The 26,679-nt window shown below is 59.2% G+C and overlaps 2 protein-coding genes across 5 annotated transcripts in view; both read right to left on the bottom strand.

Annotated features, from left to right (window-relative positions):
- Positions 1-7,630, bottom strand: part of CELSR3 (cadherin EGF LAG seven-pass G-type receptor 3) — a 36,761-nt gene extending 29,131 nt beyond the window's left edge. The window contains 6 exon segments of the mRNA XM_064596483.1: positions 132-289; positions 397-485; positions 851-966; positions 1,254-1,479; positions 1,726-2,376; positions 3,883-7,630. Coding sequence (XP_064452553.1) covers positions 132-289; positions 397-485; positions 851-966; positions 1,254-1,479; positions 1,726-2,376; positions 3,883-7,630 — 4,988 coding nt within the window.
- A 4,393-nt stretch (positions 7,631-12,023) lies between these two features.
- Positions 12,024-25,686, bottom strand: NCKIPSD (NCK interacting protein with SH3 domain). Of its 4 annotated transcripts, XM_064596466.1 has the most exons (14): positions 25,407-25,685; positions 22,798-22,907; positions 22,347-22,551; positions 22,088-22,178; positions 21,367-21,857; positions 19,945-20,115; positions 19,701-19,787; positions 19,476-19,614; positions 19,290-19,370; positions 19,039-19,167; positions 18,851-18,943; positions 18,551-18,723; positions 16,181-16,214; positions 12,024-16,040 (listed from the first exon to the last, which is right to left on the bottom strand). In XM_064596466.1, exons 1-14 carry the CDS (start codon positions 25,575-25,577, stop codon positions 15,721-15,723), a joined length of 2,295 nt encoding a protein of 764 aa, XP_064452536.1. In that variant the 5' UTR covers positions 25,578-25,685; the 3' UTR covers positions 12,024-15,720. The 4 variants fall into 4 exon arrangements, with proteins under 4 accessions (XP_064452536.1, XP_064452542.1, XP_064452545.1 ...); XM_064596472.1 differs by lacking the exon at positions 19,945-20,115 and having other exon boundaries at positions 25,407-25,686; XM_064596475.1 differs by lacking the exon at positions 16,181-16,214 and having other exon boundaries at positions 12,024-15,980.
- Positions 25,687-26,679: the final 993 nt, after the last annotated feature.

Genomic DNA, 26,679 nt, shown 5'->3' with positions numbered 1-26,679 from the left:
GTGGGGAGAGCAATGGTGATTTGGAAAAGGATGTGGAGGTTTGGCAGGCTGGAGTGGGGAGTGGGATATGTGAAGGGTTGGGGTGGGCTTTGGCAGGCAGAAGGCATGGGGACCAGGGGCGGGGGTCTCACTTCTTGGAGCTTGTTTGCTCGCCAGCAGCCGCACATGAGTAATTGCCAATCTCAGCACCAAACTGCAGAGCCACGGCCACGTCGCAGTCATCCACGCTGAGCACAGCCACCTTGTCCTTGGAAGGGCCCTGAGCGCTCCCCAGGGCATCTGTCCGGGGCTAGAGACCCAGGCACACCAGTCAACAGGACCCCCAGGGTGACCCCTGAGGGGCAGAACCTAGCCTCCCAGCTCCCGTCATGCTCCCATGCCAAGGGTGGTGCCCACCTTGTTGTAGTATCTCAGATGCACTGTGTGCCACTGTCCGTCACTCAGGCCCCCTGGAACTGTAGGGCTGACCACTGTGTTGGATTCACCTGTGGGGAGGATACAGATGGAAGGTTGCCTGGAGCTGCCTAGTTGCCTTTCCCTCCCCACCCCCAGTCATATTAAAGCAGCTACTCCCAGGATGTAGCATATGGTCCTGGATACATCAGAGCAGTCCCATCCACTGGTGACCACACTGGCTGGACCAGAGTACCTCTGGACAGATAGGAGAAGCACATACTTCATGGAGAGATGGACTTTCCCCGAGGGAATGGCTAGGAGGGTCAGAGCCTCACTGATGTCTGTTTGGCATGGAAGTAGGTGTTTAGGGGTGCAGTGAGGGGACTTGAGGCTTATACCCCCCAGCCATCTCACCCACACATGTACACTCGCCCACATCCACGGGAGCACCCACCCGTGGAATATGTAAGCCGCACTTGCCCGGCCACGAGCTCCAGGGCCAGGAAGTCGTGCTTCTCGTTCAGGCGCCCGTTGTAGAAGAGCAGCCCACTTGGCTGCACCGTTGCGAACCTGGGTGGGGTGGACAGGGAGCGTCATGAGCGGGACACCTCACAGCACCATCCCTGCGACAGGAAGTTTCGCGGGGCGCCCGCCCAGGCTGGGATGGGGCAGGAAGCGATGAGAAAGGATGCCATGACGTCAGGGACATGATGCTCCGAGAGACACCCAGGTGGGGCATCCCGGGAGGGGCGGTGTCCTGTGGGTCATCAGGAAGGGGCAGCCGGGAATTCGAGTCACGGTCATGGAGGGAGTAGGGACGGCGTGGAGGCGCGCAGAGATACGGGGCGGGCACCTACGAGAGGGACAGCGTGAGGTGGAAGCGCTGCCTCAGGCCGCGGAACATGACGAACGAACTGGGAGGGAAGGAGCGCGCCGCCACCTCGCAGCGCGGGCCCTCGAAGGCGCCGCCCGCCGGGCACTGGCAGCGGAAGCCGCCGTCGGGCCCGTCGGCACAGGTGCCCCCGTTGCGGCAGACGCCGGGGACGCAGCGTCCAGCCTCCGTGTCCAGCTCGCAGTCTTCTCCTACGGGTCAAACCGCGGCGGGTGGTCACCATCCCGCCCGCGCGGACTCCAGTGGGCCCCGCCCCTCCAAAGGCTCCCCGCCCTCTGAAAGGGCGAGCTGCCTGTGGGCATGCCTCCTGTCAGTCTGGCCCCACCTAACGCTCCCCGCGGCCCCGGCCACGCCCCCACAACCCGCCCACCCTTCCACGGCCACGCCCCCTTTACATCCTCCGTTCTGCCATCCCCCCAGCCCCGCAGCCTGCCCACCTGTGAAGCGCGGGCGGCACACGCAGGTGTAGCCGCCCTCGCGCCGCGCGCAGGCGCCGCCGTTCCGGCACGGGTTGGAATAGCAGAGGTCCAGCTCCGTCTCGCAGAAGTCTCCAGTGAAGCCGGGAGGGCAGCGGCAGCGCAGGCCTGCAATGGGCTGGATGGGTCGGAAGAGCGTGGAGGCCGAGGCCAGGAAGGGCGCGGACGAGTCGAAGCGCAGCACGGACACGCATTTCATGTAGTTTTCACAGGGCTCGCGCAGACACACGTTGTCGTCGAAGGGCAGCACGTCCAAGAGCGAGCGGGCCGCAAGGGCGGCGCGGCGCACGTATAACTGCTCTTGCAGCTCCTCGGAGCTGAACCAGGGACCCGTAGCGCCCGCCCCGGCCCCGCGTGGCGCCAGCGCCGAGAAGCTCACATTGAGCACGGTGCCCCCCACGTCCGTGTCGTTCTGGATGTTGAAGATGAAGACGTCCTCGGCGGGTGTAGCAAGCACCGCGGCCACGCCTTCCAGGAAGTGGCCCAGCAGTGGTGACAGGAAGCGCTCCTGCCACATGTTCTCGAGGCGCACGGTCAGGCTGTTGGCCAGCAACTCCTCCGTGATGATGACCACGCGCAGTACACACTGCGCCGTCACGCTGTGCAGCCCATCTGCGGGTGGGGGTAGGGACAGAGGTCAGTCTGGAGTCATCGGCTGCCCCTCCCCCGGGAGTCAGAGGGCTGGGGTAAATGAATGCCCAGACCCCCAGCACCGGAGTCAGCAGGCTGACCTTGCCAGGACACAGCGGGTCTGGGGCTTGTGACCACCAGCTCCCCCAGCATCAAGGTACAAAGTTGCTGCTTCCTCTCCCCTCCCTCCAACACCAGCAGAGATCTGAGCCAGCCATGGGTCAGTAAGTCATTCACCCAACAGCACACAAGAAGGTCCCTAAGTGGTCAGTAACCACTCCCCCAGGTTATTATGGTCAGAAAGACACCCTCACTCAGAACTTAAAGAGCTGCCAGGGCCACTGACCCCCCCCCCCAGCATTGCATAACCAGCAAAATATCCCCTCAAAGAAACAAATGGGGTTCTAGATCAAGGATTACCCATCCCCTATCTCTGGTCAGCAAACTGTTTTCCCATGGCATTAAAAGGGGCCCTGGCCCTGTGGCCACTCAACCCCATCCCACAGAACCCTGGCTCAGAAAGCTCCCTCTCTCCAGGAAGGTCTTGGACCCTGACCACCCACCCCCCCTCCTCAGCATTCTTGGGTCAGAAAGCTGCCCATCACCCCAGACCTGGATCCTGTGATCTCAGTGGCCACCTCTCAAAATGAGGATGAGGTGCTTATATACTTTGTCCCCAGGCCCTAGTACACATTGAATGCTAAATAAGGATTGATTGTTGAGTGAACTGGGGGATAAATGAAGGCTGTGTCTTCTTTGGCAGAGCCAGGAGTCCATGCTCCAGAACCAGGGAATGAACACCAATTGAAGTCTAGTTCCCAACCTCGGGAGCAGTAGGCAGAATTGCAAGAGCCTCTCCCACCTGCACCGTCCTATGAGGGAGTGTTTGTGAAAGTCTGGTGCTGTAGAGGTAGGAAAGAGGCAGGTGGGCCTCTGGACATATTCCCGAAGGGCAGGGCTGCAGTTAGCCCTCAGAGAGCAGCCACGCCAATGTGGGCCCACTCTTTGTCTGAAACTGCCAGAGCAAGCTGCTGTTCTTGACCACTAAACTATTGGCCTACCTCCCCTGTACAGATGAAGGTCAGATTGGACCCAAAGTAATGCTTCATCTGAACAAGGGTGTGGTATGGGCTGAATGGCCCAAGCTTGCTTTTCCTGTGACCTCCAGAGCATTAACCCAGGACCTGCAGCCTTTTGAGGGTGGGGGCACTATCTCTAGTGTAGTAGACAGTTCATACGGTCTTTATGGGGCCTGCTAGATGCCCTAGAATCTTTGGGTTTCTGTGGAGTCTACCCAAGACCCTAAGCAGAGACTATGTGAACCTTAACCTGTCAAGTCTATGGCAGATCCTGTGGGGTGCAGGAACCCAGCACGTAAGGGATTCTTGGAAGGCTTGGAAATCCTTCTTTGGTTTGAGGTGCCCTTGGAGCCTCTGAGGCCCTGACAGGTTGAGGTCATTGGGCCACTTGCCTGCCCCCACCCCTTACCTGTGACAGTCACCAACATGGAAGCCACCAGTGGGCGGTTGTTGTCTAGCTTGCGGCTGAGTCGAAGCTCCCCACTGGTCTGGTTGACCACCAGCAGCTGCAGCTCATTGCCCCGCTCAAAAGAGTAGAAAAGGTGGTCAGAGACGTCAGGGTCATAAGCTGGGATGCGTCCAATAACTCCTGAGGGGAAGGTGTCTGAGCGGTTGGATACATAGTTGTTGAAGAGGATCTGGAAGTTGTTGAGCACAGGGCTGTTGTCATTCTGGTCAACCAGGCGGACGTGCACAGTGGCCCGACTGACCAGAGGGGCCGACGTGGCCTGTACCACAATCACATATTCCTGGCGAGCCTCATAGTCCAGGTCAATGAGTGCAGTCAACTCTCCAGAGAAGATGTCCATTTGGAACAGCTCAGGGATGTTCCCCTCCACAATCTGGTACATTATATGGGCATTGGGGCCTTCATCAGGGTCTACTGCAGTGATCTGAGCCACCACGGAGCCCACAATGCTGTTCTCCTTCACTCGCACCTCAAACTCCTCAGCTGGGAAGACAGGTGCGTTGTCATTTACATCCTGCACCGTCACCTGAATGCTGACTGGAGTCCGCAGCGGGGGCACACCTCGGTCCACTGCGTAGGCAGTAAGTTCATATACTGGCACTGCCTCCCGATCCAGCCGCCTCACTGTGCGGACAATACCAGAGGTGGGCTCAATAGTAAAATCTCCATCCCCATCTTCCCCATTCTGGAAAGTGTATTGTACCCGGCCATTGGCATGAGCATCCCGGTCAGTGGCTGAGATCTGCAGGACACTGGTGAAAGGCGGGGCATCCTCAGACACCAACCCCGTGTAGTGTGAAGCCACAAACTGTGGAGCGTTATCATTCACATCATTGACCATCACCTCCACATAAGTGGTGTCTGCCTTCTGTGGGATGCCATTGTCCCGAGCAGTGATAGCCAATGTGTAGGTCACCTGGTCCTCGTAGTCCAGTGGAGCCTGTAGTGTAATGGCCCCTGAGTCTGCATCAATTCGGAACTGGGGCAGGTTGTCCTCCAGGAGATAGGTGATACGAGCATTCTCACCCACGTCATCATCAGAGGCACTGATGACCACCACAGTGCTACCCACTGGCCGATCCTCATTCACGCTCACGGAGTAGTGGGCACTTTGAAAGACAGGCCGGTGAGTGTTGGCATCTGTGATGTTGATGTGCACGTAGCAGTGATCATGAAGGGCACGGTCAGAAGCGGTTAGCACCAGCTTGAAGTAGCGTTCCTGCTTGTAGTCCAGTGGCAGAGCCAGCGTCACCAGACCTACACCCCCCTGGGTGCTGATGGCAAAGCGATTCCGGGTGTTGCCGCCTGTGATCTGGTAGCTGATGGCACTGTTGGCATCACGATCTACAGCGGTCACACTGACCACAGTCGTGCCCACAGCTGCATCCTCATTCAGCCGTAGGTGGTACTCCTTCATCGTAAACTCAGGCCGATTGTCATTAACATCTAGCACAGTTACTGTGACACTGGCTGAGGCTGAGAGTGGGGGTGTGCCATGGTCTCGGGCCTCCACACCAAAGAAATAATGCTCCACAGACTCACGGTCCAGGGGACCACTCACAGAGACCCAGCCAGTGGCACTGTTTATCACAAAGGGCATATCAGGTGCCACACCAGTTAGGGAGTACTCCAATCTGGCATTCTCCCCATGGTCTGCATCCACTGCCTGAATGTGGATGACTGAATGGCCCAGGGGTGCGTTTTCCAGTACAGAGACCTGGAAGGGTGTGCTGACAAAGATAGGAGTATGGTCATTGATGTCCACTACCTGGATGCTGGCCAGGCCTGTGTTGTTGGACAGTGGTGGCCGGCCTGCATCCTGCGCCCGGATGCGCAAGGCATACTCTCGCTCTGTCTCAAAGTCCAGAGGTGCCACCACCTGGATCTCGCCCGTGAGGCTGTCAATTGCGAAATGGCCACGACTGTTGCCGCTGATAATGTTGTAGTGCACCAGTCCATTGGCATCCTTGTCCCGGTCGGTGGCTGTGACGCGTAGTACCACCGTGTGGGGGCGCACATCCTCGCGCACCTGCGCCACGTAGCGCTTCTCGCTGAATTGGGGCGCGTTGTCGTTCTCATCCAGCACGGTGATGTGCACACGCACAGTTGCAGAGCGCGGCCCGGGCTCTTGGCCCTGGTCGCTGGCTTCCACCACCAGCTCGTAGCTTTCCATGTGCTCGCGGTCCACGCGACCGCTGGTGCTTATGAGGCCAGACCGCGGATCAATCTCGAAGGCGGCGGAGGCAGCGGCGCGCGCAGCTGGCGGCCCCACGAAGCGGTAACGCAGATTGGCGTTGGGGGGCGCGTCGCCGTCTGTGGCACGCAACTGAAGAATGGGGTAGCCCTCCTCCACGTTCTCGCGAAGCGTCTCCCGGTATTGCGCCTGCTCAAACACCGGCTCGTGGTCGTTGCGGTCGGCCACTGTAACGGCCACCATGGTGGTGGCCGAGAGGCGCGGCGAGCCGTGGTCCTGCGCCGTCACGCGCAGGTAGTGCCGCTCCATGCTCTCGCGGTCCAGAGCAGCCTCTGTGCGGATGAGGCCGCTCAGTGGGTCAATGCTGAACAGCTCCAGCGAGCGGCTGTTCATGAGCGCAGCCAGCGAGTAAACTAGGCGCCCGGCCTCGCCTGCGTCCGGGTCCTGCGCCACTACGCGTAGCACCGCGGTGCCCGCCGCCTCGTTCTCGGGCACTAGCGCCTGATAGTTGTACTGCGGAAACTGCGGGTGGCGGTTCGCGGCGCGACGGGGGCGGACCCTGCTTGCTGGGGGTATTCTCCAGACTCTTGGCCGAGCCGGGACCCCCGGGGGGCGCGGCCCGGGGCGCTGCCGGAGGAAGCGGCGGCGGAAGAGACCACGCGAGCGCATGCGCTCGGGCGTAGGCTCGGGAGCTGTCCGAGACTTGCGTGGTGCTGAACCAGACGCGGGAGCTGTCCTCTCTATGCGCGGTGCTGAATCCAGCCCAGGGCCAGATCCCACAGCCCTGGGGGAACAGTCCGGCTGGGGAGCTGTCCTCTCCGCTCGAGATGTCGCAGTTCTCTCGCCCTGACCCCTGCGCCTCGGCGCCCACAATTCCCCGCAGCAGCGCATGGTTCCCACTTTTTTGGGGTTGCCTCTCCCAGCATTCCTCTGGGAGGACACCGACTTGTAACCACGGGGCCGTACCAGAAGGTCGGAAGGGAAGGGCGAGCTGTTCTCCAGGCTCGGGACCCGTGGGGACAGAGCCTCTGGAGACAGACTATCTCTTCGCAAGGGTCCTGTCTGCCCGCAAGAGGAGACCTCTGCGCGCCAGCATAGCAGAGACCCTGGTCCCTGTCCTGGTTCTCGCCCGCGGCTGTCTAATGCCTGGACCCCATATTTAGCCCCCAGCCCCGCGTTCGGCTGCTCAGGGGGCCCTCGACCACTCTGGGCGCTTTGCCTTCCCCCTCGGAGCCCCATGAAGACAGGCTCCCTGACTCCCAGATCAGGCTCTCCATCCTCCTGGACCCCGGGCGTCTCGGGACAAAGAGCTAAGGCTCTGCCACCGGTCCGCGCCCCTGGCCCCGTAGCGGCAGCTACCCCTGGGTCCCAGCCTTGGCCCCCGTCGACCCCCAGCTCCTCCCGGCTGAGAGGGAACAAAGAGAGGAGGAGAAGGAGCAGGAGTAGTGGGGTCGTCTGCCCCCTGAGACTCCACCGCGGCGGCCGCCTCGCCATCACCCCCCGCCTCCCCACACGGCCTCCACCGCCCCTCGCCCGGGTCCGGGCCTTGGGCCCGCCCCGCCGCTCGGGCCCCCTCCCGGGCCCCTGCCGCCGCCCCGGTCCCCCGCCTCTCGGCCTGTCGCTCCGCGCCGCCTCCGCCCTCTGGGCACCATCTACTCCGCGGCCAGAACCCCTTTGGCGTGCGGCCCCGGCTTTTGCCGCCCCCACCACAGCATCCCCGACGCTGCTGCCGCCTCCCGCCGCTCCAACATGGCTCCCGGCCTCAGCGATGGTTCGTTCCACCTCCGCCCCGAAGCTCCAAATCCGGTGGTACAGCCCGTTACGCATGCGGACTCTGACTACTGAAGCTGTTGTCGCCATCTTTATTGAGGGCAAAGCATAACTGCTGCCCGCGGTGCTGAACAGGGCTAGGAGGTTCACCGCCCCTGGATCCACCCTCCTTGCTTTGAGCCACCGCCCTCACCCGCCTTCTTTCTTCTAGGCGCGGTCCCAGCTGCATCTTCCATCCTTTCTTCTGCTTGCCGGTCTCTTGTCCCCCTTCCTGAGCACTAGTTCCGAACCCTGTCCCGGATTTTGGCCTGAAAATTTGGTGCCCATGACTTGCAGAGAGCGTTATCCTGACTTTTGGCAGGGGTACCATGTGGAATCCTGGGGGTGGAAGGGACGTTGACTGGATGGGGACCTGGGACGCCATAACCAAAGTTAATAGCTTGAACTGTTCGATCAGTGAGTTTTAACTCATGAAATATGTCGGAACCATCTGCCTGTTTGGAGCGTCTCTGCAGAGCAGGGACTGGGTGACCCGCCCAAGGCGTGAGTAAAGACCAAACTCTTCCCTGCTTTGCTGGATCCCAGCAGTCTCCCGCGCTGGGGACGCCTCCACTGGAGGCTACACCCTCCTCCAAGCTGCGGGTCTCGAGTGCTCTGGGATGCCACGTGGAGCCCGACGTTGCCACAGGGCTGCAGCCAGGGCTTCCTCGGATCCCCGCCCCTCGCCCGCCACGACCACGTCCCTTAACCCCTTGGATGGACTAGCGGAAGCTCAACCCTCCTCCCACGATTCAATACAGTTCTCCCAGCACTGAGCAACTCCGGGCGCCAATCGGTCCCAGCTGGCCAATGGGCAGACACCGCGGAATGGACGTCACAGAAGTCGACACGGGTTGGGGGAGAACTATTGGCACAATGGGAGGCTCCGCCCCCGACGGCGGACTCATTGTCTGAGGGGAGGGTTCTGTGGCTTCCAGGATGGCCGGGAGAGATAATCCTGTTGGCTTTCTACGGTCCCGCCGGCAAAGGCAGCAGCGGCAACGCCCTGCAGCGTCATGTGTGAAGGGCGCGGGCGTCCCAGGACCGAGGAGGGGTTTAGAGCTGGATCCCAGAACGCTCCAAGGGGCGCGGATCCTGCTAGGAACTAACGGAAAACTCCTGGCTAAGGCCTCCGGCCCACTCCGACGGTACCTATGACATCACCATCAACCAATCAGACGGCACGTTCTTTGGCCCCTTGACTTCTTCGCTTCCGGGAGGTGGGGTTCCCGTGGGCTCCACCTCCCGAGCACCCTCTCTACGTACTGAGAGCCGGCCGGTGGGCTCCAGAATCTGAGGACCCCCTAAGGTCGGAGCTTCGCGCCGGGTGTGCAGTCTGGGTTCTGCTGGGCGTGAGGGTGGAGCATCTGCTGCACCGCTGAAGGCGGAACTCGGTTGGATGAGGGCCCAGCCGGTGTAGGGGCTGGAGGAGCGAGGTCGGGGACGAGGTTTTGGTTGCACGTTCGCCCTCCGGGTCCACAAATCTAGCGAGTGCAGGGCGCAAGACTTCACACCAACAAAGGAGGGAGGCAGGCGGAACGCTAGGGGGAAGGGTGCTAGGGTCCCGGAGGAAGTGCCTCAGCCAACTTGGCGATCTGGGACGGCTTCCCGCTAGAGAAAATGCCTGAGCAGAGCCTCGAATAACCAAAAGGAAGCCTGCAGCTGCGAGGGAAGGAGGAGCCATCCTAGGTCTTGGAGGCTAAGTGGGCAAATGTGCAGAGGCGTAAAGGAACCACCGGCCGAGGGAAATCAAGCTCTGCTGGCTTCACTAGGGCTAGCAGTGGCTTCAGCGGATCCTCCTATGGAGAGCAAGACCTAGACGATACCCCTGACTGCCGTGGCTATCCGTGTCGCTCCCTGCTGTTCCTGCCTCCACTGCTGTCCTCTCTGGCTGTTGTACTGTGGAGGCCTCCCACTCCGCATGTGCACTCACCTGTATGCCCCACCCCACCAGTGGCAGCTTCTAATGTGTTCTGTAAAGACGGAAACCAAGTTTTGGTGACAGTTTCTCCCTTCAACTCCAGACCTGCCCCTACCTCCTAGGAACATAGCAAGATCCCTACGAGTCATCCTCTGTCTTCTTTTCAGCTCTAAGCTAGAGGGTCCACCCAGGGCTCAGAAACCTGGGTTTGAGGCTGCTGTGGGATAAATGGAGAGCAGTCCAGGAGACCAGAGCGCAAAGCCTTGGCGGAAACTGCTCTCTAGGACATCTTAGTTGTCCTCTCGCTTCCTGCCTTTTCCTTCTACCCTGTGTTTGCCCCCTCCTTCCTCCCTGTCAGGTACCTTGCTGGAAGAGCAAGCCAGAAGACCTGGCCAACCCATCCAGCTAATTATCCCAACAGTTCTTTGATCTTATTGAGATCTCCAATCCATCATTCCTCACTTCCTCAGTTCCTTACCTTTACCATTAGCCTTATAGAATCCAGTGTTATAACAACTCATCTGCCCTGCTTTTCTTAGACAAACGTGGCTAAAATCTAACCCCACTTAAAATAGGCTATTTGTGTATTCCTCACTTCTGGAGCAGCAGAACATTACTAGAGAAAAACATTTTACATTCATGACCACAAGTCTCAAATAAAGTATGAGGATTGGAAAGGAAAAAATAAAAATTATGCACAGGCAATAGGATTGTGTATGTAAAAAATTTAAAAGAACCTATAGATAAGTTATTAGAGTAAGCTTAGCAAAGTTCTTGAACAGAAGGTCAATATATAAAAATCAGTTGGAGGGCACCTGGCTGGCTCAGTTGATGGAGCATGCAACTCTTGGTCTTGAGGTTGTGAGTTTGAGCCCCATGTTGGGTGTAGAGATTACTTAAAATCTTTAAAATAAATAAAAATAAAAATTGGTTGTAATTTCTATGTCAGCAGCGGTTAGAAAATACAAATTTTAAAAATATGCCATTTACAAGAGCGTCAAGTAACAAAATGCCAGGAATAAGGCTAATGAAAGTTATGCAATGACTTTTATACACACACACACACAAACATTATTGAAAGAAATAAAGACAAATGGAGTGAAAAGCTATGTTCAAAGATTGGAAGATTCAATATTGTAAAGATGCCATTTCTTCTAAAATTGACATCGACATATGGATTCAATGCAATTCCAATAAAATCCCAGTAAGGTTTGTGTGTGTGTGTGTGTGTGTGTGTGTGTAAACTGATAAACTAGGTTCTAAAATGAGGGCCAGATATGCACCCCAATGTTCACAGCAGCAATGTCCGCAATAGCCAAACTGTGGAAAGAGCTGAGATGCCCTTCAACAGACGAATGGATAAAGGAGATGTGGTCCATATATACAATGGAATATTACTCAGCCATCAGAAAGGATGAATACCCAACTTTTACATCAACATGGATGGGACTGGAGGAGATTATGCTAAGTGAAACAAGTCAAGCAGAGAAAGTCAATTATCATATGGTTTCACTTATTTGTGGAACATAAGGAATAGCATGGAGGACACTAGGAGAAGGAAGGGAAAAATGAGGCGGGGCGGAATTGGAGGGAGAGATGAACCATGAGAGACTATGGACTCTGAGAAACAAACAGGATTTTAGAGGGGAGGGGGTAGGGGGATTGGTTAGCCTGGTGATGGGTATTAAGGAGGGCACGTACTACATGGAGCACTGGGTGTTATACGAAAACAATGGATCGTGGATCACCACATCAAAAACTAATGATGTATTGTATGGTGACTAACATAATAAAATTTTTGAAAAAAATAAAATGAGGGCCAGGAATATCAAAGACAGTCTTGAAAACCAAAGTAGGAGGACAGCTTCCTCTGCTAGAGAAACCAAGACTATGGTGCCAGAGCAGGAATAGACTGCTGGAACATAATCCAGACACGGGCCTAAAGATGTGTGGAGACTTGAATTTTGACGAGGGTGGCTCTTAAGAGGCAACATGAGGAAAAGATGGGTTTTTCAAAAAATGGTGCGGACTCAGATATGGGTGTAGATGAAGTTAAATGAGAACCCTACTTCATACTACCCATGTAATCAATTCCAGATAGTTTTGATATCTGAATAGGAAAGAGAACACAGCTTTTAGAAGACAACACAGAAGCTCTTCATACTTTAAGCAAAGATTTTTATTAACAGGATACAAAATGCACTAACCACAAAGTCCTGAAAAAATGGATTACTTTACAACTAAGAACGTCTTTTCATCAAAAGACAACATTAAGGATGGGAGAAGATACTGCAAGATAGACAACCCAAGGACTCCTATGCCACATACATACCACAAATCAACAAAAGATAGACAACCCAGCAAATGAATGGGCAAGAGATTTGAACAGGTGCATCACAAATGATCCAAATAGCCAGTAAACTAGTGAAAAGGTGCTCAACCTCTCTAGCCATCAGGGAAATGCAAACTTAAAATACTGCTATGGCAAACCAGAATGACTGAAAAAAAAAAAAAGCTGACAATATCGTTTTGGGAAAGAGAAGGAGGAGCTGGAAATCAACATGACTGGAGGGAGCGTACATTGGTACAGCTACTTGGCAAAACTATTTGGAGCGTGGGCTTTCGACCCTGTAGTTCCACTCGTGAGAATATACCCCCAATATAATGCACGTGTGCCACAAGACAACCTGGGTAACAATGTCCCTGACGGCACCGTTCATAATAGACAAGAACTGGAAACTGAGAGGTCGTCAGCAGTGAGTAAATGAGGGTATATCCCACACAACTTTGGGGGTGAACAAACTGCAACCACATACTAGGACATAGACAAATCTCAGAAACTTAATGGTGAAATGAAGAAGCCAGACACAAGTTTATACTGTATGGTTCTGTTTATGTCAAGTTCAAACACAGGCAAAACTTAACTGTAATTCCCTCTAGGGGAATTGAGTTAATTCCCCTAGAGGGAATTACAGTTCCCCCTCGTGTGCCCCCTGATGAAGAGGGGGCACACGAGTGGGCTTTGGGGACTGGTGATATTCTATTTCTTGACTCGGGGGGTGGTTCTATCAGCATTCTCTCACAATTCACTCAGCTGGGGTGCCTGGGTGGCTCAGTCGTTAAGCGTCTGCCTTCGGCTCAGGTCATGATCGCAGGGTCCTGGGATCGAGCCCCACATCAGGCTCCCTGCTCTGTGGGAAGCCTGCTTCTCCCTCTCCCACTGCCCCCTGCTTGTGTTCCCTCTCTCACTGTGTCTCTGTCAAATACAATCTTTAAAAAAAAAATTTTTTTTTGCTCAGCTATACTCTCTGTATACCGTACTTTTCATGGTTGTTATTCTCCCATAAAAACAAGAGGAAAAAAAGATTGTTTTCACCTACTTGAAGCCTCTGTATCTTTCGGGGACCAAGCAGGCATGTGATCTTCACCCACCACCTTACTCTGGAGTTGCCGGATGCATGGGTAGCCTGTGGTCCCTGGTGCTCGTCCCACAAGAGATTAGGTGCCAGCACCTTTACGTACCCGCTTCTACCCCAGAGCTCATCCCAACCCCCATCCCTCATTGCCCCTCAGAATCTTTTTTCCCCCTCGCCGCCCCCCCTTACACTCCCATTTGAGTGGCCTAGTTGTCTCTGCCTTCTTGCCTCACCGCATCCCACATTTACCATCCTTCCAAGCAGCCAAATGGGTGTTCTTGCAGAGATCGATCCCTCCCTGAGGAATTCTCTGGCTCATCATCATTTCCCCTTATGGTTGTAATTCTGTGTTCTGAGAGCACCACCAAGATGTTTGCTGAGGGGGTCTCAGAATTCTGGATCCTCTCAGAGCACGTTTGCCGCCAGAGGCCAGTACTTAGCTCAGTCAACAGGGGCTCTTGTGTCCCTTACAAACACACGCCAGGGCCCCTTGGACAACTGTGCACAAACTGGCCGGGGCTTCTGCTCCCCCTGCCACGGGGTTATACTTCGCTCACCATGGGTACCAGCACTGGGACAGACGGCCCAGCACAGCCCTGCCCTTCCAGCGTGCGTGTGCATCACGATAGGCAACAGAGCAAAGCACGGAGGCTGCCGAATGGTCCTGCCTCGGCTTCCTCAGGGACCTGCGCTTTTCACAGAATTCCACTAGCTCAGGAGGAGCATCATGGTTCTCTGCTTTCAGCTCTCCAGTGAGGAAGGAGTCGTGCCTCGAAGGCCATGTCATTGACTCTGGATGTGAATGGAAAGGCAGAACGCCCTGGGGTGAAGAGGAGTGACCAGGTTGTGCCCCACAGTTCTACTGGGGGGGGGGGCATTCTGTCAGCCCATCTTCAGGTCCAGCAGGGGAGCCTGTGTGCCTAACCCGAGAATCAAGAGTTAAGCAAGTATATCTCCCCATCAGCCTCCTGGGCTTTGCTTCCGTGAGTTCCGTCAAACGTTCTTGCCTCAGCTTCCCAAGGACCTGTGTGTCTGGGGGACTCCCCCCACCCCCGCCCTGGCCTCTTTTGTGTTTCTTGCTGCATTATGGTCCTGTTGGAAAAAGAGCAAAACAGCCCTTGGCCTTCAGCACCCCAGTGAGAAAGGAAAAGTCGTGACTGGACGTCACGGTGTCAGTAATTTTGGACGTGCAGATGTGTCGCGAAGGATTGTCCTGGGTGAAAAGCAGAGGGGACTAATGAAAACTACTTCTGACTGGGGTCTGCCTGTGGGCTCTGGACCCTCCGCCATTTATGGCGCAAGCCTTCGTTAACTTGGGAGCCCGCAAGGAAAATGAAGCTTTTCCCAGATGGTCCCCGACTGTCCGCCAACAGGAGTGCAAACTGAACCCCACGCCTGTTGAGATACTCTTTTTGCCCTACTGTAATGTAGGGTAAAATCTCTGAGGCTGCAAAATGAGGGGATCTTGTTGGACCCACTGACAAACGAGGAAGGCGACCAAGCCGGGCAGGGCCTGCACGTGCAGGGAGGCAGGGGCTGCGGTGGGGCCCGCTTCACTGGAGAACAGCTACGAAGGGTAGGGTTTCAACACGGGAGAAGTGAGGTCGGCAAGGACAGTCACCTGCCAACAGGTGGCGGGGCACTCACTGGCTTAGCTGTGGCCCGGGAGAAATGGGAACTCGGGGAGAGAGGCTGGAACAGGGCTCAAGGGACCTTGATGGACAGGCCTGTTAGGGACCATCCCCTCCTCACTCTGGAGAGGTCAGAGCAAGCAAGCGACAAGGTCCTGAGGCCCCAGCACCCCTGCCCATCCTCTCCCACCCCAACCCAGGATCAGGCGGGGTTGCTGATCACACAGCCCGTTTCCGGATGCCTGTGATTTATTTCCGAAGGTGAGCTACAGCACACGGGAAAATACACATGGCTTTTCAGTCTGTTTTTACGGAGAAAATAGACTCTGTCGTTGGCTTTCTCAGTGCCATCACCCTATTCGGTGGCGCTCCAGAATAGATGGCCCGTCTCTAAGATTCTGTGCTCGAAGCAGCTGCTTGGCAAAGACCTCTGGGGGTGGGAGCAAGGGAAAGCGACCCCCACGGCGGGGGGGGCACATGAGCAGCACTCACTGCGAAGCTAAGGCAAAGAACAGAGCTGGTGGGTGGCGCCTCCCCTGACCCCAACGACGTGGCTTGCTGAGGCCCGGGACCCAGACTAGGCAGGGCAGGGATGGGGGGCTCTGGCCCAGCCTGGAGTAGCAGCAGGACTCTGAGTGTGCATCTGATCTGAGGGGAGGGGGCATGCTGAAGAGGCAGCCTACCGGGAGATGGAGGGGCTTCAGCTCACACAGGCCCTCTGCCCCAGCGGAGCTCCCAGGGCGTGGTCCCCAATCCTGCACTTGGCCCCTCGCATCGGCTCTACTTCCGGGGAGGGGGGAGCCCTGCTCAGGTCCCTCCACCACCACCTCCCCCACCCCGTCTGTGCAAAACATTCTGAGGGCCACGCCTCCGCGTCCCCTGCACCCCGACCAGGGCTGCAGGGAAGGGAGGGAAGGGAGGCGCTAGCTGGGGTCCTCGCCCAGCACGGGGAATTCCTTGCACATCTCTCGGACAATCATGCGGTCCATCTGGCCCTGCGGTGAGGCCTCCTCTTCGTTCAGGATGCGCCGCAGGGTGGCCTGCAGGTCGGGGAGCCGGTGGCGGTGCTGCAGGTAGGGCGTGGAGCGGATCACTGCGCGCATCAGGGACAGGTACTCCACGCGCAGCTGTGGGAGGAGCGGCTGAGCTCAGGGACCCCGGCGAGGCGCTCCCACTGCCGCCCGACAGGAACAGGCCGCCACGTGTGCCCCCGGGCCGTGGGCCAGCTCACGGCACTGAAGATCAGGGCTGCAGCCCCAGCACCCACCTGTGCCTGGCCCAGAGCTGGCCGTCGAGAGCCGCTGAGTAAGTGAAATGAATGGATCGTCCCAGACACAGGCAGTCCCAGAACGGGGCCAGCCCACGGGATGGCTCGGAGACGTGGCCAGGGGAAGCGGCCAGGTCCTGCCCGTCTTTACCGCTGGGCCCTCACGGGGCCGCTGTCCGGTCAGAGGTCCCCTGCTTCCTCTCACCCTGGAAGATCTCACTCACACTCACAGCTTCAGGTAATGACCCACACTCACACCTCTGGCCTAGACCTCTCCAGGGAGCTCCAGATGAGAGTTTCAACTGCCCACTTCTCATCTCCCACGTGCCTCAAAAGACCTCCGCCACACGTGTGCACCATCAAATTCATGACCTTCCCCATCTTCCCCAAACTGAAGGCTTTCTCAGGGTTTTTTCTTTTCTTACTAAAGAGCTCAGCCGTCCATCTAAACGCACAGGCCAGAAACACATGTGTCCTCGCTGATACCCACCCCTAGGCCCTGGCCACCATCCTACCTTCCACACATGCCCTCAGTCCAGCGCCAACATCCCCCACCCCAGCACCTTTAGGTTGAAAAAGCTTCAACAGCCCCTCGATTCTGACACCCCAGCTGTTCCTTTTTCCTGAGATACCCAATCCACTGACCCGACCCCAGCACTTTCCCTCTGTCTGCCCCCCTCATCATCCCTGTCACCATCCCTCCCCTCCCTCTCTACCTGTACTTCGAGGAGTCAATACCTTCTTCAGGCAGCGTCACCCTGTGACCCCCAACCCTGGTCAGACCGCAGCGCCTGCAAATCAGCGCCCAGCGTCTAAGCAGTCGGCAGCCCCAAGGCCGCACGCAGGCCCGAACTTCCTTCCCTACCACAAGCCTCAGATGGACGTACACCACTGCCCTGGACTCCCGCCTCTTTCCTCTGCTACATTCACGCACCCTTAAGGATCACTGCCCACCTCCTTCTGCCGGTTTTCCAGATCCAAAGTGCCTGGACAGCCAGCCTTGTGCTTTGTGGAGAAAACAAGCGATCTTTCGGAAAGCTCTTGTTCTCCCCTCCCAGCACCTGCATCTCACCTGTCCCAGCCATAATGAGCTGCCCTGGCTCCCATTTGGGGGAGGCATCCCCCCACAGGCCTGGGCTCCCCCCACTGCCCGATCTACCTCACTCCAGCACTGGCCCACTCTCCTGGACACGTCAGCCATTTCTTGATGTCTACTGGATCATTCCCTCTGGCCCAGAGACCGGCACCAGCATCTTCTACTTTAAAACCTTTCCTGACCCCCACATCTCCCTCCAGGGGCCCCCCCGCTCTTCTGCTCCCTTCATAGAAAGACTCACAGCAGTTGTCTCCATTTACGGCTTCCAATGTCCCCCTCACTCCCCTCCAAGTTCAAATTCTCTCTTGCACGTTCTATTTGGACCCTCTTCCCTCCACTCTGCAGATACTGCTTGTCAGTCACCTCTGGCCTCTGGGGGGCAATTTCAACGGCCAATTCGCAGCCTCTGTCCTACTCAGGCTCCTAACTGTGGAAACAGCTCATCTCCACCTCCTCCAAACCCCGCTTTGGGCTCCTGCTCTCTGGGTTTTCTCCTGGGTTCCTCCCTACCTGTCCCCACTGTGCCCTGAGCCGAGGCCTGAGCTTCCCTCTGACCTGTCCACCTCACGCCCTCGGCGGTGGCAGCGAAGCAGGCTTCCCCATCACACGTGTGCACAGGCAACTCCACGCTGTCTCTCTCCAGTCCCAACTCAGCTCCACTGCTCCCCAACGGGCTCCATACCTGGACGACTAGCGGCTATCTTCTCAGTCTTGACACATCAGAACACAACCCTATCTTCTGCCTCCTCCCCGTGCTTCCCCGCCTCAGCAATCACTCTTCATCCACCTGGTTGCCTGACAGAAGTCCAGGGCAAACCCCAGGACTCACCGCCAATACACGCAAACCTGACCTCACCGCCCACGGCCACGGCCTCTCACCACCCACCCGGGCCGCCGTGACGGCTGCGGCTGCTTCCTTGCAGGCCTCCCACCTCCCCTGAGCTCTCATGTAGTCTGCACTCCATTTGGGGTGTCAGTCAGGCCACATCCCCTCCTCTCCCGCTGCAGCCTCTGAGGCCTTGTGGAAATGCCACCTCCTCCTGCCTGACCGCCCGGCTTCCTCCACCCCAGCTCCGTCCAGGCAGCCTGGCCCACATCGGCTCACCAGGGCTCCTGTGGGTCAGGGCACACCTGCCATGGTTTCTGAGCGGCCCCCACACCGGCCTGGCTGCAGCTGCACCCTGCCCCCAGTCTCCATTCAGTGGCCTGTCTCCCCTGCATTTTGTTGCAGCTTTTGCACAGCTCCCACCCCCGCCGCAGCCACGTCCGGGCACCTTGTCTCCGGGTGACAGGTCCGCGATGTGGCGCACAGTGATGTCGATGAGCGCCATCATGTCTGTGTGGTAGAAGATCGCGGCTGTGGCTGGGCTGGCGAACACGTCCTGCAGGAACTTGAGGATGGAGTGCGGCGGCTGCGGCTCGTGTTTGAAGATGCGCACGGGGTCGTCTAGGAGGCAGGGGGAGGAGGGGTCAGGGCGGTGGTTGTGGGGGGCCCTGGGGCACTGCGGAGAGTGTCGGGGGCCACGGAGCCAAACGACAGGGCAGTGGCATCACACAGGTTCCCGGGCCCTCACCCCCTCTGTTCAGAAGCAAGAGCAGCTTCTCGGAGAAGATCTTGACGTTGGAGTGTTTGCTCAGGGCGCTCATGACGACGTTCTGGTCAGGGGCTGAGGACGGACACGGGTATAGACCAGCGCACGGGCAGCAAGCGGGGAGCGCCCCCTCGCTGGTCTGCCCCGCTCCCGCCGGGCCCCACTCCCACCTGGCAGGTGCAGGTTGAGCGCTAGAAGCAGGTTCATGCACAGATCCGGCAGCTGCTCTGTGGTGTCCAGGGGCAGCCCGTCCTCCACGATGCTCAGCAGGAACTGGGCGAAGGGCGTGCCCAGGTGCTCTGGGAGGGGGGCGCACAGGACCTGAGGCCTCCCCGCCTCTGCGCCCTCCCCACGCAGCCCCCTGGGTCCCCGTCACCCCGGGCGGTGGGTCCCCAGGCCCTCGGGCTCCCGGCGCGCTCACCGTAGTGCGCGTAGGGCACTGCCTCCCCCATGGAGAAGACCATGGCCAGGATGAGGGCCGAGTAGCAGAGCTTCTGGTGATCTGGAGGGCAAGGCAGGCGGTGAGAGCCCCGGCGGGTGGTGGGAACGCCCCCCCCCCCCCCCCCCCCCGCGCAGGAGGCCCCGGCCCCGCCCCACCCCGCCTCACCCTGCGTGTCTGTCTGCATGTCCCGGGCCAGCTCCACAGGCAGCACAGACGACACGAGGGTGGAGATGACGAGCGCGTCCAGGCTGCACATGGCGCCGAAGCACCTGAGCAGCAGCAGCCGCAGTGACGCCCGGTGCTCCTGGCAGGAGACCCCGCGCTCAGTGCCCGGAACCGCCCCCTCTGCCCGGGTGCCTCCCCGCCCCCGCCCTGCGGCCTCGCACACACCATTTGGTAGTAGGCCACCAAGGCCAGGACAGACTCGAACTCGTTTCTCTTGCACATCTTCTTGCAAACCTCCGGGTCTGCGTCGGTCTGTGAGGAGGAGGAAGCGTGACAGACTCACTCCGTGTGAGCCGCGCGGCCACGCACGAGCGGTCTGAGTACCCGCAGGGGAGACTCCTGAGCACTGGACGGGGGTGGCGCAGGGTGGGGGGCGGGGGTGGGACACCCGTGGGCCCCCACCCCGCACCAGAATGTGCAGCAGCTCCTCCAGGTAGCAGCGGATGACACCCTCGTCCTCATACAGGGCCCAGCTGCGCTGCTGGGCATCGTCCTTCCGCCGAGCCAGGTCTGCAAAGATCACCTCCAGCCGCTGCTGGTCATGGCAGACCTGCCCTGAGGGCAGGGCAGTGCTCAGGTCCTGGGGGGAGGCATGGCTCAGCACACTCCTTGCCCCTCCCCATCTCCAGGAAGCCCCCAAGGCTTGGAAGTCAACCCAGACCCTGAGGATGTAACGGGCATGAGCTCCAGGCCAACATCAGGCAAGGGTCCCCAGCCTCACCTCTCAGAGCGGTTCCTCGTTTGTGGCCTCCCAGAACCTGTGAGGGGACCAGGCCCTGGTTCTCTTTCTTTCTTCCCTCTGCCCCGCCTCGAGCTCCCACGAAAGACCTGTTCCCACGGCCCACACCTCAACACCGAGGCTCCCAAGGGCACCAGCCCAGTTCCACAGCCCCTCTGCAAGTAACTCTACTGCCCCCAGTCTTGATAACCTGCTGGGACCAGATTCTGCATGGGACACATCTGCGGGGCACCTTCCAACAACCCGCCTCTCATCCCAGCCCTGCATAAACATCTTCTGCGAGGAAGGCCACCGACTCTGCCACTGCCTAAATGTGACTGAGATGCTACCCTCCGAATCCACACAACGTGCCACCAGGCCTTGTCATCGCCCCGCCTTCCAGCTCCCAAGTACTTCCTGCCTGATGAGCACCCGCCATGCCCAGCACAGACAACAAGCCCGTTGACCTGCTGCTCCACCTGCCCCCCACCCCATGGCTGCCGGGTCCTGGGGCCCTAAGGAGGGACCCTGGGCCCATCTGGTCCCCATATGGAAACGGATCACTGCCCTCCGATCCTGCTTTCTGTCCAGTGCCCCAACCTTGGCAAAGCATCCCACGCCCCCCACGATGCCCACACACCTGACTCACCCCTGAGTCAGTCCTGAGGCCTCCGCCACAGCTCCCTCTCCGCTGCCAAGGCCAGCAAGGCACTGCCCTCTCTCATGCCGTGTCCATTACCCCCCCCGCAGCCAGAGAAGACTCTGGGCCACTCACATCTGGTCTCATCTGTCACCTGCTCCGAGTCGCACCTCCTCCCACACCACCTGTTCCCTCACTCCCCGTGGTACAGCCATGCTGGCCTTGTTCCGCCTCCCCCGCGAGCCAAGCGTGGGCCTGCCTTATGGCCCTTGCCCAGGCTAAGCCTCTGCCTGGAATGCTCTTCCTCCCTTTCTCCTCCAGGGATCAGCTCAAACGTCCCCAGCACCCACCACAATGAAGGCCGAGCTACTGTCAAGGCAAGGCTGGACACAAGTGTGAGGGTGGGAATGGGGCAGGGGAAGCGGGGTGGCCCGAGGATGGGGAGGCCCCCTGGCCCCGCCGCCCACCCTCACCTTGCCCTCTACCAGCGAGAGGAGGACCTGCTCCATGACAGGCGAGCTAGCCGGTACGGAGGCCTGGATGTGACCCACCACGACGCCAATGGCCACACGGCATAGCTCGTGGCTCAGGCCAGTGTTTCTCCGCACGAGCTCCATCAGCTCTGCCCCGATGGTCCTGGGCACGGCAGTCTCAGCCACCACCTTCTCCTCTGTGGTCCCCAGGCTCAGTGCACCCAGGGCCTCCAGCTCATCAGAGGCTGAGGTTGTATCAACCGCCACCTCCTCTGGAGGGGGCTCGGGGGCTGGCACCTTGGAGGGAGGGGGCTGAGCTTGGGACACAGTGGTATGGATGCCTCGGCGGGGCACGGGCGGGGGCGTGGGTGAGCAGCTGGGGCCCAGCTCAGACGAGCTAGAGCCGGTACATAGCGTGTCAAGGGAGGTGCTGCTGACTGAGGAGCCACTGGACACAGAACTGGCCCCGGAGGGCGTGGTGTTGCGGCCGCCTGTGGGCAGAGAGTGGATGCTGTGCTGGGACAGCCCCCTGGGTCCCTTACCCCTCCAGGCCCTGAGCCCCGCCCCTCCCAGGACAGGGCCTGGTTTCTCTGCCAGACCCGCCCCGCCAAGCCCAGAGGCCCTAACTTCCTGACACAGGCAGAGCAGCCGGGCCAAGCACAGGGTGCCGGCCCCCCCCCCCCCCCCCCCCCGCCAAACTGCCCCAACCCTGCCTTCTCACCACTTCCTGGGGCCATCAGGGCCTCCCGGTCTCGGCGCTTCACAGGCGGGGGTGGCGTGTCGGGCGCTGCTCGGCGAGGCTGTGGTGGGATCTAGGAGGACAGGCTGCCAGCTGGGGTACCGGCGTGGCTAGGGCCCTGGGCTCTTGCCAGGGGCAGGGCTACGGCTCTGCCTCCCTGACCCGAGGGGACTCTCGGAGCCTCTGGACCCAGCCTTAAGCTCCACTCACCTCCCTTCCCCAGGGTAACCTCACCCCGTACCTGGTAGAGGCCTCCATCTGCCCCGAGATACTCGGAACTGGGCAGGCTGTGCTGCCACTCGAAGCCAGCTCGACACATCCCATTGGGCTGCCTGGCAGCAGCAGCATCCAAATGGTGGTCACTGGAGGACGCGGTCATAGCTGCGGGACTCGGGGCTGAGGGGCCTCTGCGGGCCAGGGTCTCTTTCCGATGGTGGATCAGCTTCCTGATGGAGGGGCAGGGAGCTTACTGGGTGAGTGACCTTAAAACTCCTGAAGTCCTCACAGGCTCCTTATGGGATGCGGGGCGGGGCGCGGCTCCTCCCACCTCCCTCATGCTCCACCCCACTCTGCCCTAGCCCCAACTCTGCCTTCCAGACCTCCCCAGTCCTCACTGAAGGACCCCCACCCGACTGTGCTCACTGGGGCAGGGAGGTGGCGGGTGCCCTCTTCCTCCCCTCCCCCACACTCACTGAAGGACCCCGCGCTGCTCCAGGCTGTACTTGCCACCATCCCGCATGGCTGCATTGTGCACCGCCTCAATGGCCCGGTCAATGGCTTGGAGGACATCCTGCTCCAGGCCCTGGCCGGGGGCAAGGGTGCACAGTTAGACCTGGGGGCCTAGAGAGCGTGAGCCCAGACCCAGCCTAGGATGGAGCCCAGGGCAGAGGACTGTTACAGCTAAAGCCTGGAATGCTAGACATGAGTGTAGAAAGCTGAACTACACTATGAAGTAAGGTTCTCAAACTGTGTTACTCAGGGAGCTGGGGCACGGGGTGGCCCCATGCTGCTGCTTTACGTATTGGGGTCCCAGTCAGGCCCCAGAGTGAGGCTCTCAGCTGTCTCTGAACACCAGGGGTCTAGAGCAAAAACACAGCCCAGGGACCCCCAGCTTGAGACCAGGAGCACATACCTAGTCTATCCCCAGGCTTGGCTCAGAGCCCAGGCTGACATGGCAAGCAGGGAGCCTCTAGTGTCTGGAACCCTTAACAAATCACTCTGGATCTTACTGATCCTTCTCCAAACCAAGGTCACACTCCAGAATAGCCCTGTCCTTCCAGAGCCTTCTGCAGACCCCAGAGATGGGCCTGAGGGACCAGCTGAGGATGGGCCAAAGGGATCCCCTCTTTCCACCCCTGCTTCTAGCCCTCATTCTCCCTAGTTATTCCAGGAATCTTCCAGACTTGCCCTGGGAAGCAGCAGTTCTGTGTTTGTGGCAAAGGACGGACATAAGAGAGGGGCCTGGCCCCTGTCCCAGATTCCGTGCTGCCAGACACAGCAACTCAGGGGTCTAATCAACCCAGCCAGCCTGGCGTGGTGTGAGGAGTGGGGGGTGGGAGCTGTGGGACCATCCACCTCCAGCCCTCCCCTGTCCATGATGGTTCACCAGGCTACACGGAAGTCTCAGAACTGAGGTGACGTCACTCCAAGCGGGGTCGAAGAAGCGTCCCTGATGGGGACAGACAGATGGATACAGAGGTCAGCAAAGCCCTCCAGGTAGCACGGGGTATGCCAGAATGCAGGGAGACAGCAGACAGAAAGGGGGACAGAAAAACAAACACATACCCATAGAAAACAAGAAAGAGAAGGGGAGTGAGGAAGGGAGGGAGAGAGAGGGAGACAGGCAGAGGGAGACAACGCAGAAAGAAATTGAGAGCCAGAGACAGAGAAAGGGGGAGAGTCGGAATGGCAGACACAGACAGAGTTAGGGGGACAGAGACCAGGAGATACACAGAAAGAGACTACAAGGGGATGGTAGCCTCTCTGCCCTCCCCAAGCACGAAGCCCCACTAGCCCAGGACAGGATCCTCACAGGCCCCTGAAGAAGAGGCTTCCAACAAGCCCCCAACCCCAGAGAGGCTGGGTCTGACATGCTCACTCCAGAGCCAGCAGCCCTAGTGTCCAGGGCCCCAGTCACACCCCAGGCACTCCTAGAAGGGAGTAAGCTGAGGGTCCAAGGCCCAGGGCCCATCCCCTCTGCTAAGACCAGATGACATCTCCAAATTTATCCTGTTATTTCTGTCCTGAACTGGGCTGGGACAGGATGTTTCCTAAAGACGAGGGACTAGGATGGGGCGGGGGTGTCTGGCACAGGCCAGGCCTGGAGGCTCCAGGCCCTCCTTTCCCCGGAGGTCAGAAGAGACCAGCTGGAGACACTGCACCCCAGCCCCCACTGCAGGACTATTCTTGGGGAAACAGGAACTGGAGATGTACCCTCCACTGGAAGGAAACAGGGCCATAGTCAAACCAGGGGAAGCCATGAAGAGGTCTCACTTCCTCACAACGCCTCACAAGCCTTCCACCCCAGGCTGTGGACAAGGAGGGATGGGGCTTTTCAGTTTCAGAGAAAATTAGTCTGAAAAGTCAGGGCCTGAGGCTTGTGATGGGGGTGGGGAGAGTAGTGCCAGGGAGTGCCAACAGGGGCTGAGATCTTTGGTTCCAAGAGGGTCGGGGGTGGTCTGAAGAACAGCTTAGGGGGTGGCTGAGGACAGGAGAGTGAAAGACACTGAGGCCTCAAGGTTTGCTGGGTCATCTAGGGGCTCCAGGGTCTCAGTGCAGGGAGTGAGGACACAGAGGATGGCTGGGGAAACAGGTGGTGTCCAGGGTGGCCCCGGTCTCAGTGATGGAGGCAGTGGCTCCAGTTGGGGGTCTGAGGGTGGGAGGCAAGAGTGTGGGATCCGGGGGATCCAGGGAAAGGACCGATTATGGGTCTGGGGTCTCAGGGATCTGGGGAACTGATCAGAATTCGGCGGTAGTGGAATCTCAGGACTGAGTCTTGAATTCTACTCAGATGGGGCTTCAGATATTTGGTCTCAATGCGTCTGGGATGCCAAGGAGTCTCTCAGTCCCTGAGTTAGGCTTGCAGGTCTGGTGTCCTCAGAGTTGGCTGTCAAGGGCCTGGCCTTTTGTGGGGGTGCGGGCTCTTGGGGTCCCAGTCCTCGTGAGTCTGGGATCTCAGGGTCAGACTGCCTATCTGCGGGAGGTCCCGGCGGGGCTGGGGCATCCGGGGTCGATACCGAGAGCCTGTGATGGGGCCCAGTCTAGGGACCGCGGAGGTCGAGCCGGGGAGGGGAACACTCACCTGCAGGCGGCGCAGGTAGGCGGGCGGCACGTAGCCCGTCTCGCCACTGCGCGCCCGCGCTGCCAGCCACCAGTGCGCGCTGCTGCGTTCCAGCACCAGGAAGGTCTCGCCCGCGGCGAACGCCAGCGCGTTGGGCTCCGCCGAGCGGAACGCGTAGAGCGCACGATACATGGGGCCGGGCCGGGCCGCGCCGGGGCAGTGGAGGCGGCGGGGGGCTGCGGAACCAGGACGCCAGGCCGGGAACACCGCGATCGCCCCGCCCCGCCCCGTGACACACGACGCGTGCGCGCACCCGCCCGCCCGCCGCAGCCCCGCCTCAGGAGTGGGGCGGCCCCCGCGCGCATCGCGGCGCCCCCTGGCGGTTCCAAGCGGCGCAGCTCGAGTCCGCCGCCGGTCGGGTACGGACCCCTTCAGAATCCGAGCCTCCGACCCCTCGCTCCGTACCCTCCCGGCGAACCCACCCCAGCTTCTCCCGCCTGGCCCTCCACTCAAGCCCGGTGCTGCGACCCGTTCGACCTCCCGAAGGAGCGCTCCGCCCGCAGCCCAACGGCAGAGCCTGTGTCCTGCGCTCTAGTCCCGAGCGTCCCCGCCACGCCGGGAGAGTGGGTCCCGACCTACTAACGGTAGCGTAGTCCCATTGTTGCATCTCGCTGATCCAACACTTGGAGGCGCCCGCGGGGACCCGTCTCCCTGGTGTCTGCAGGCCGCATGACCCCTTTCCACGAGGTCCGTACTCCAGCCGCACGCACCGAAACGAGGTTAGCCATTCCCCAGTCCAAAGTCCTCCCGTCCTCGCTGCCCACCCACTTCCTCTCTTCACTAGCTTCTCTCTACTCCTCTAATGTGGGTCCTTGCATATGGTTTCCTTTGCCTGGGACTCACTTCCCTCCCTCACAGCATAAGGTCATCACACTCCCAGTCGCTGTCACATTGCTCTATTGTCTTTGTAGGACTTACAACTCCAAATTATTTCTGAGCAGACAGGAGAGCTGGTGAGGGTGCAGAGGGGGGGTGCTCTGTGGCCATAAGAGTTTGTTTGACCCTGCACACCTTTCCAGTCAGCCCTGACCTGTCCTCGATGTCCTGAGGGAAGGACCCAGGGGAGAGGCCCTAAGGGTCCTCCTATTCCCATCCAGGGACTGGTCCAGCCACATTCCCCACTGGAAGCCTGGGCCCAGGGTGCAGGGGGTGTGGGCACAAACAGGCCAGTGTATGCAGTTGGGTGTTCTGGGACATAGTGCACATAGGCATAGTGAGCCTTGGAGAGGAGGTG

The sequence above is a fragment of the Mirounga angustirostris genome, unplaced genomic scaffold, assembly GCF_029215605.1.
Source record: "Mirounga angustirostris isolate CCGP_5_RB_7025 unplaced genomic scaffold, mMirAng1.0.hap1 SCAF_1, whole genome shotgun sequence".
In the NCBI taxonomy this organism is placed as follows: domain Eukaryota; kingdom Metazoa; phylum Chordata; class Mammalia; order Carnivora; family Phocidae; genus Mirounga; species Mirounga angustirostris.
This window is presented reverse-complemented; position numbering and strand designations above follow the sequence as displayed.

Excerpts from the sequence above, each read along its gene's own strand:
- NCKIPSD (XM_064596466.1), bottom strand. The coding sequence starts at position 25,577 with ATGTATCGTGCGCTCTACGCGTTCCGCTCGGCGGAGCCCAACGCGCTG. Across the intron at positions 22,179-22,346 it reads CAGATGGAGGCCTCTACCAG|ATCCCACCACAGCCTCGCCG; the intron begins GTACGGGGTGAG and ends CTGTCCTCCTAG. Across the intron at positions 20,116-21,366 it reads TCTCGCTGGTAGAGGGCAAG|GACCTGAGCACTGCCCTGCC; the intron begins GTGAGGGTGGGC and ends GCCTCCCCCCAG.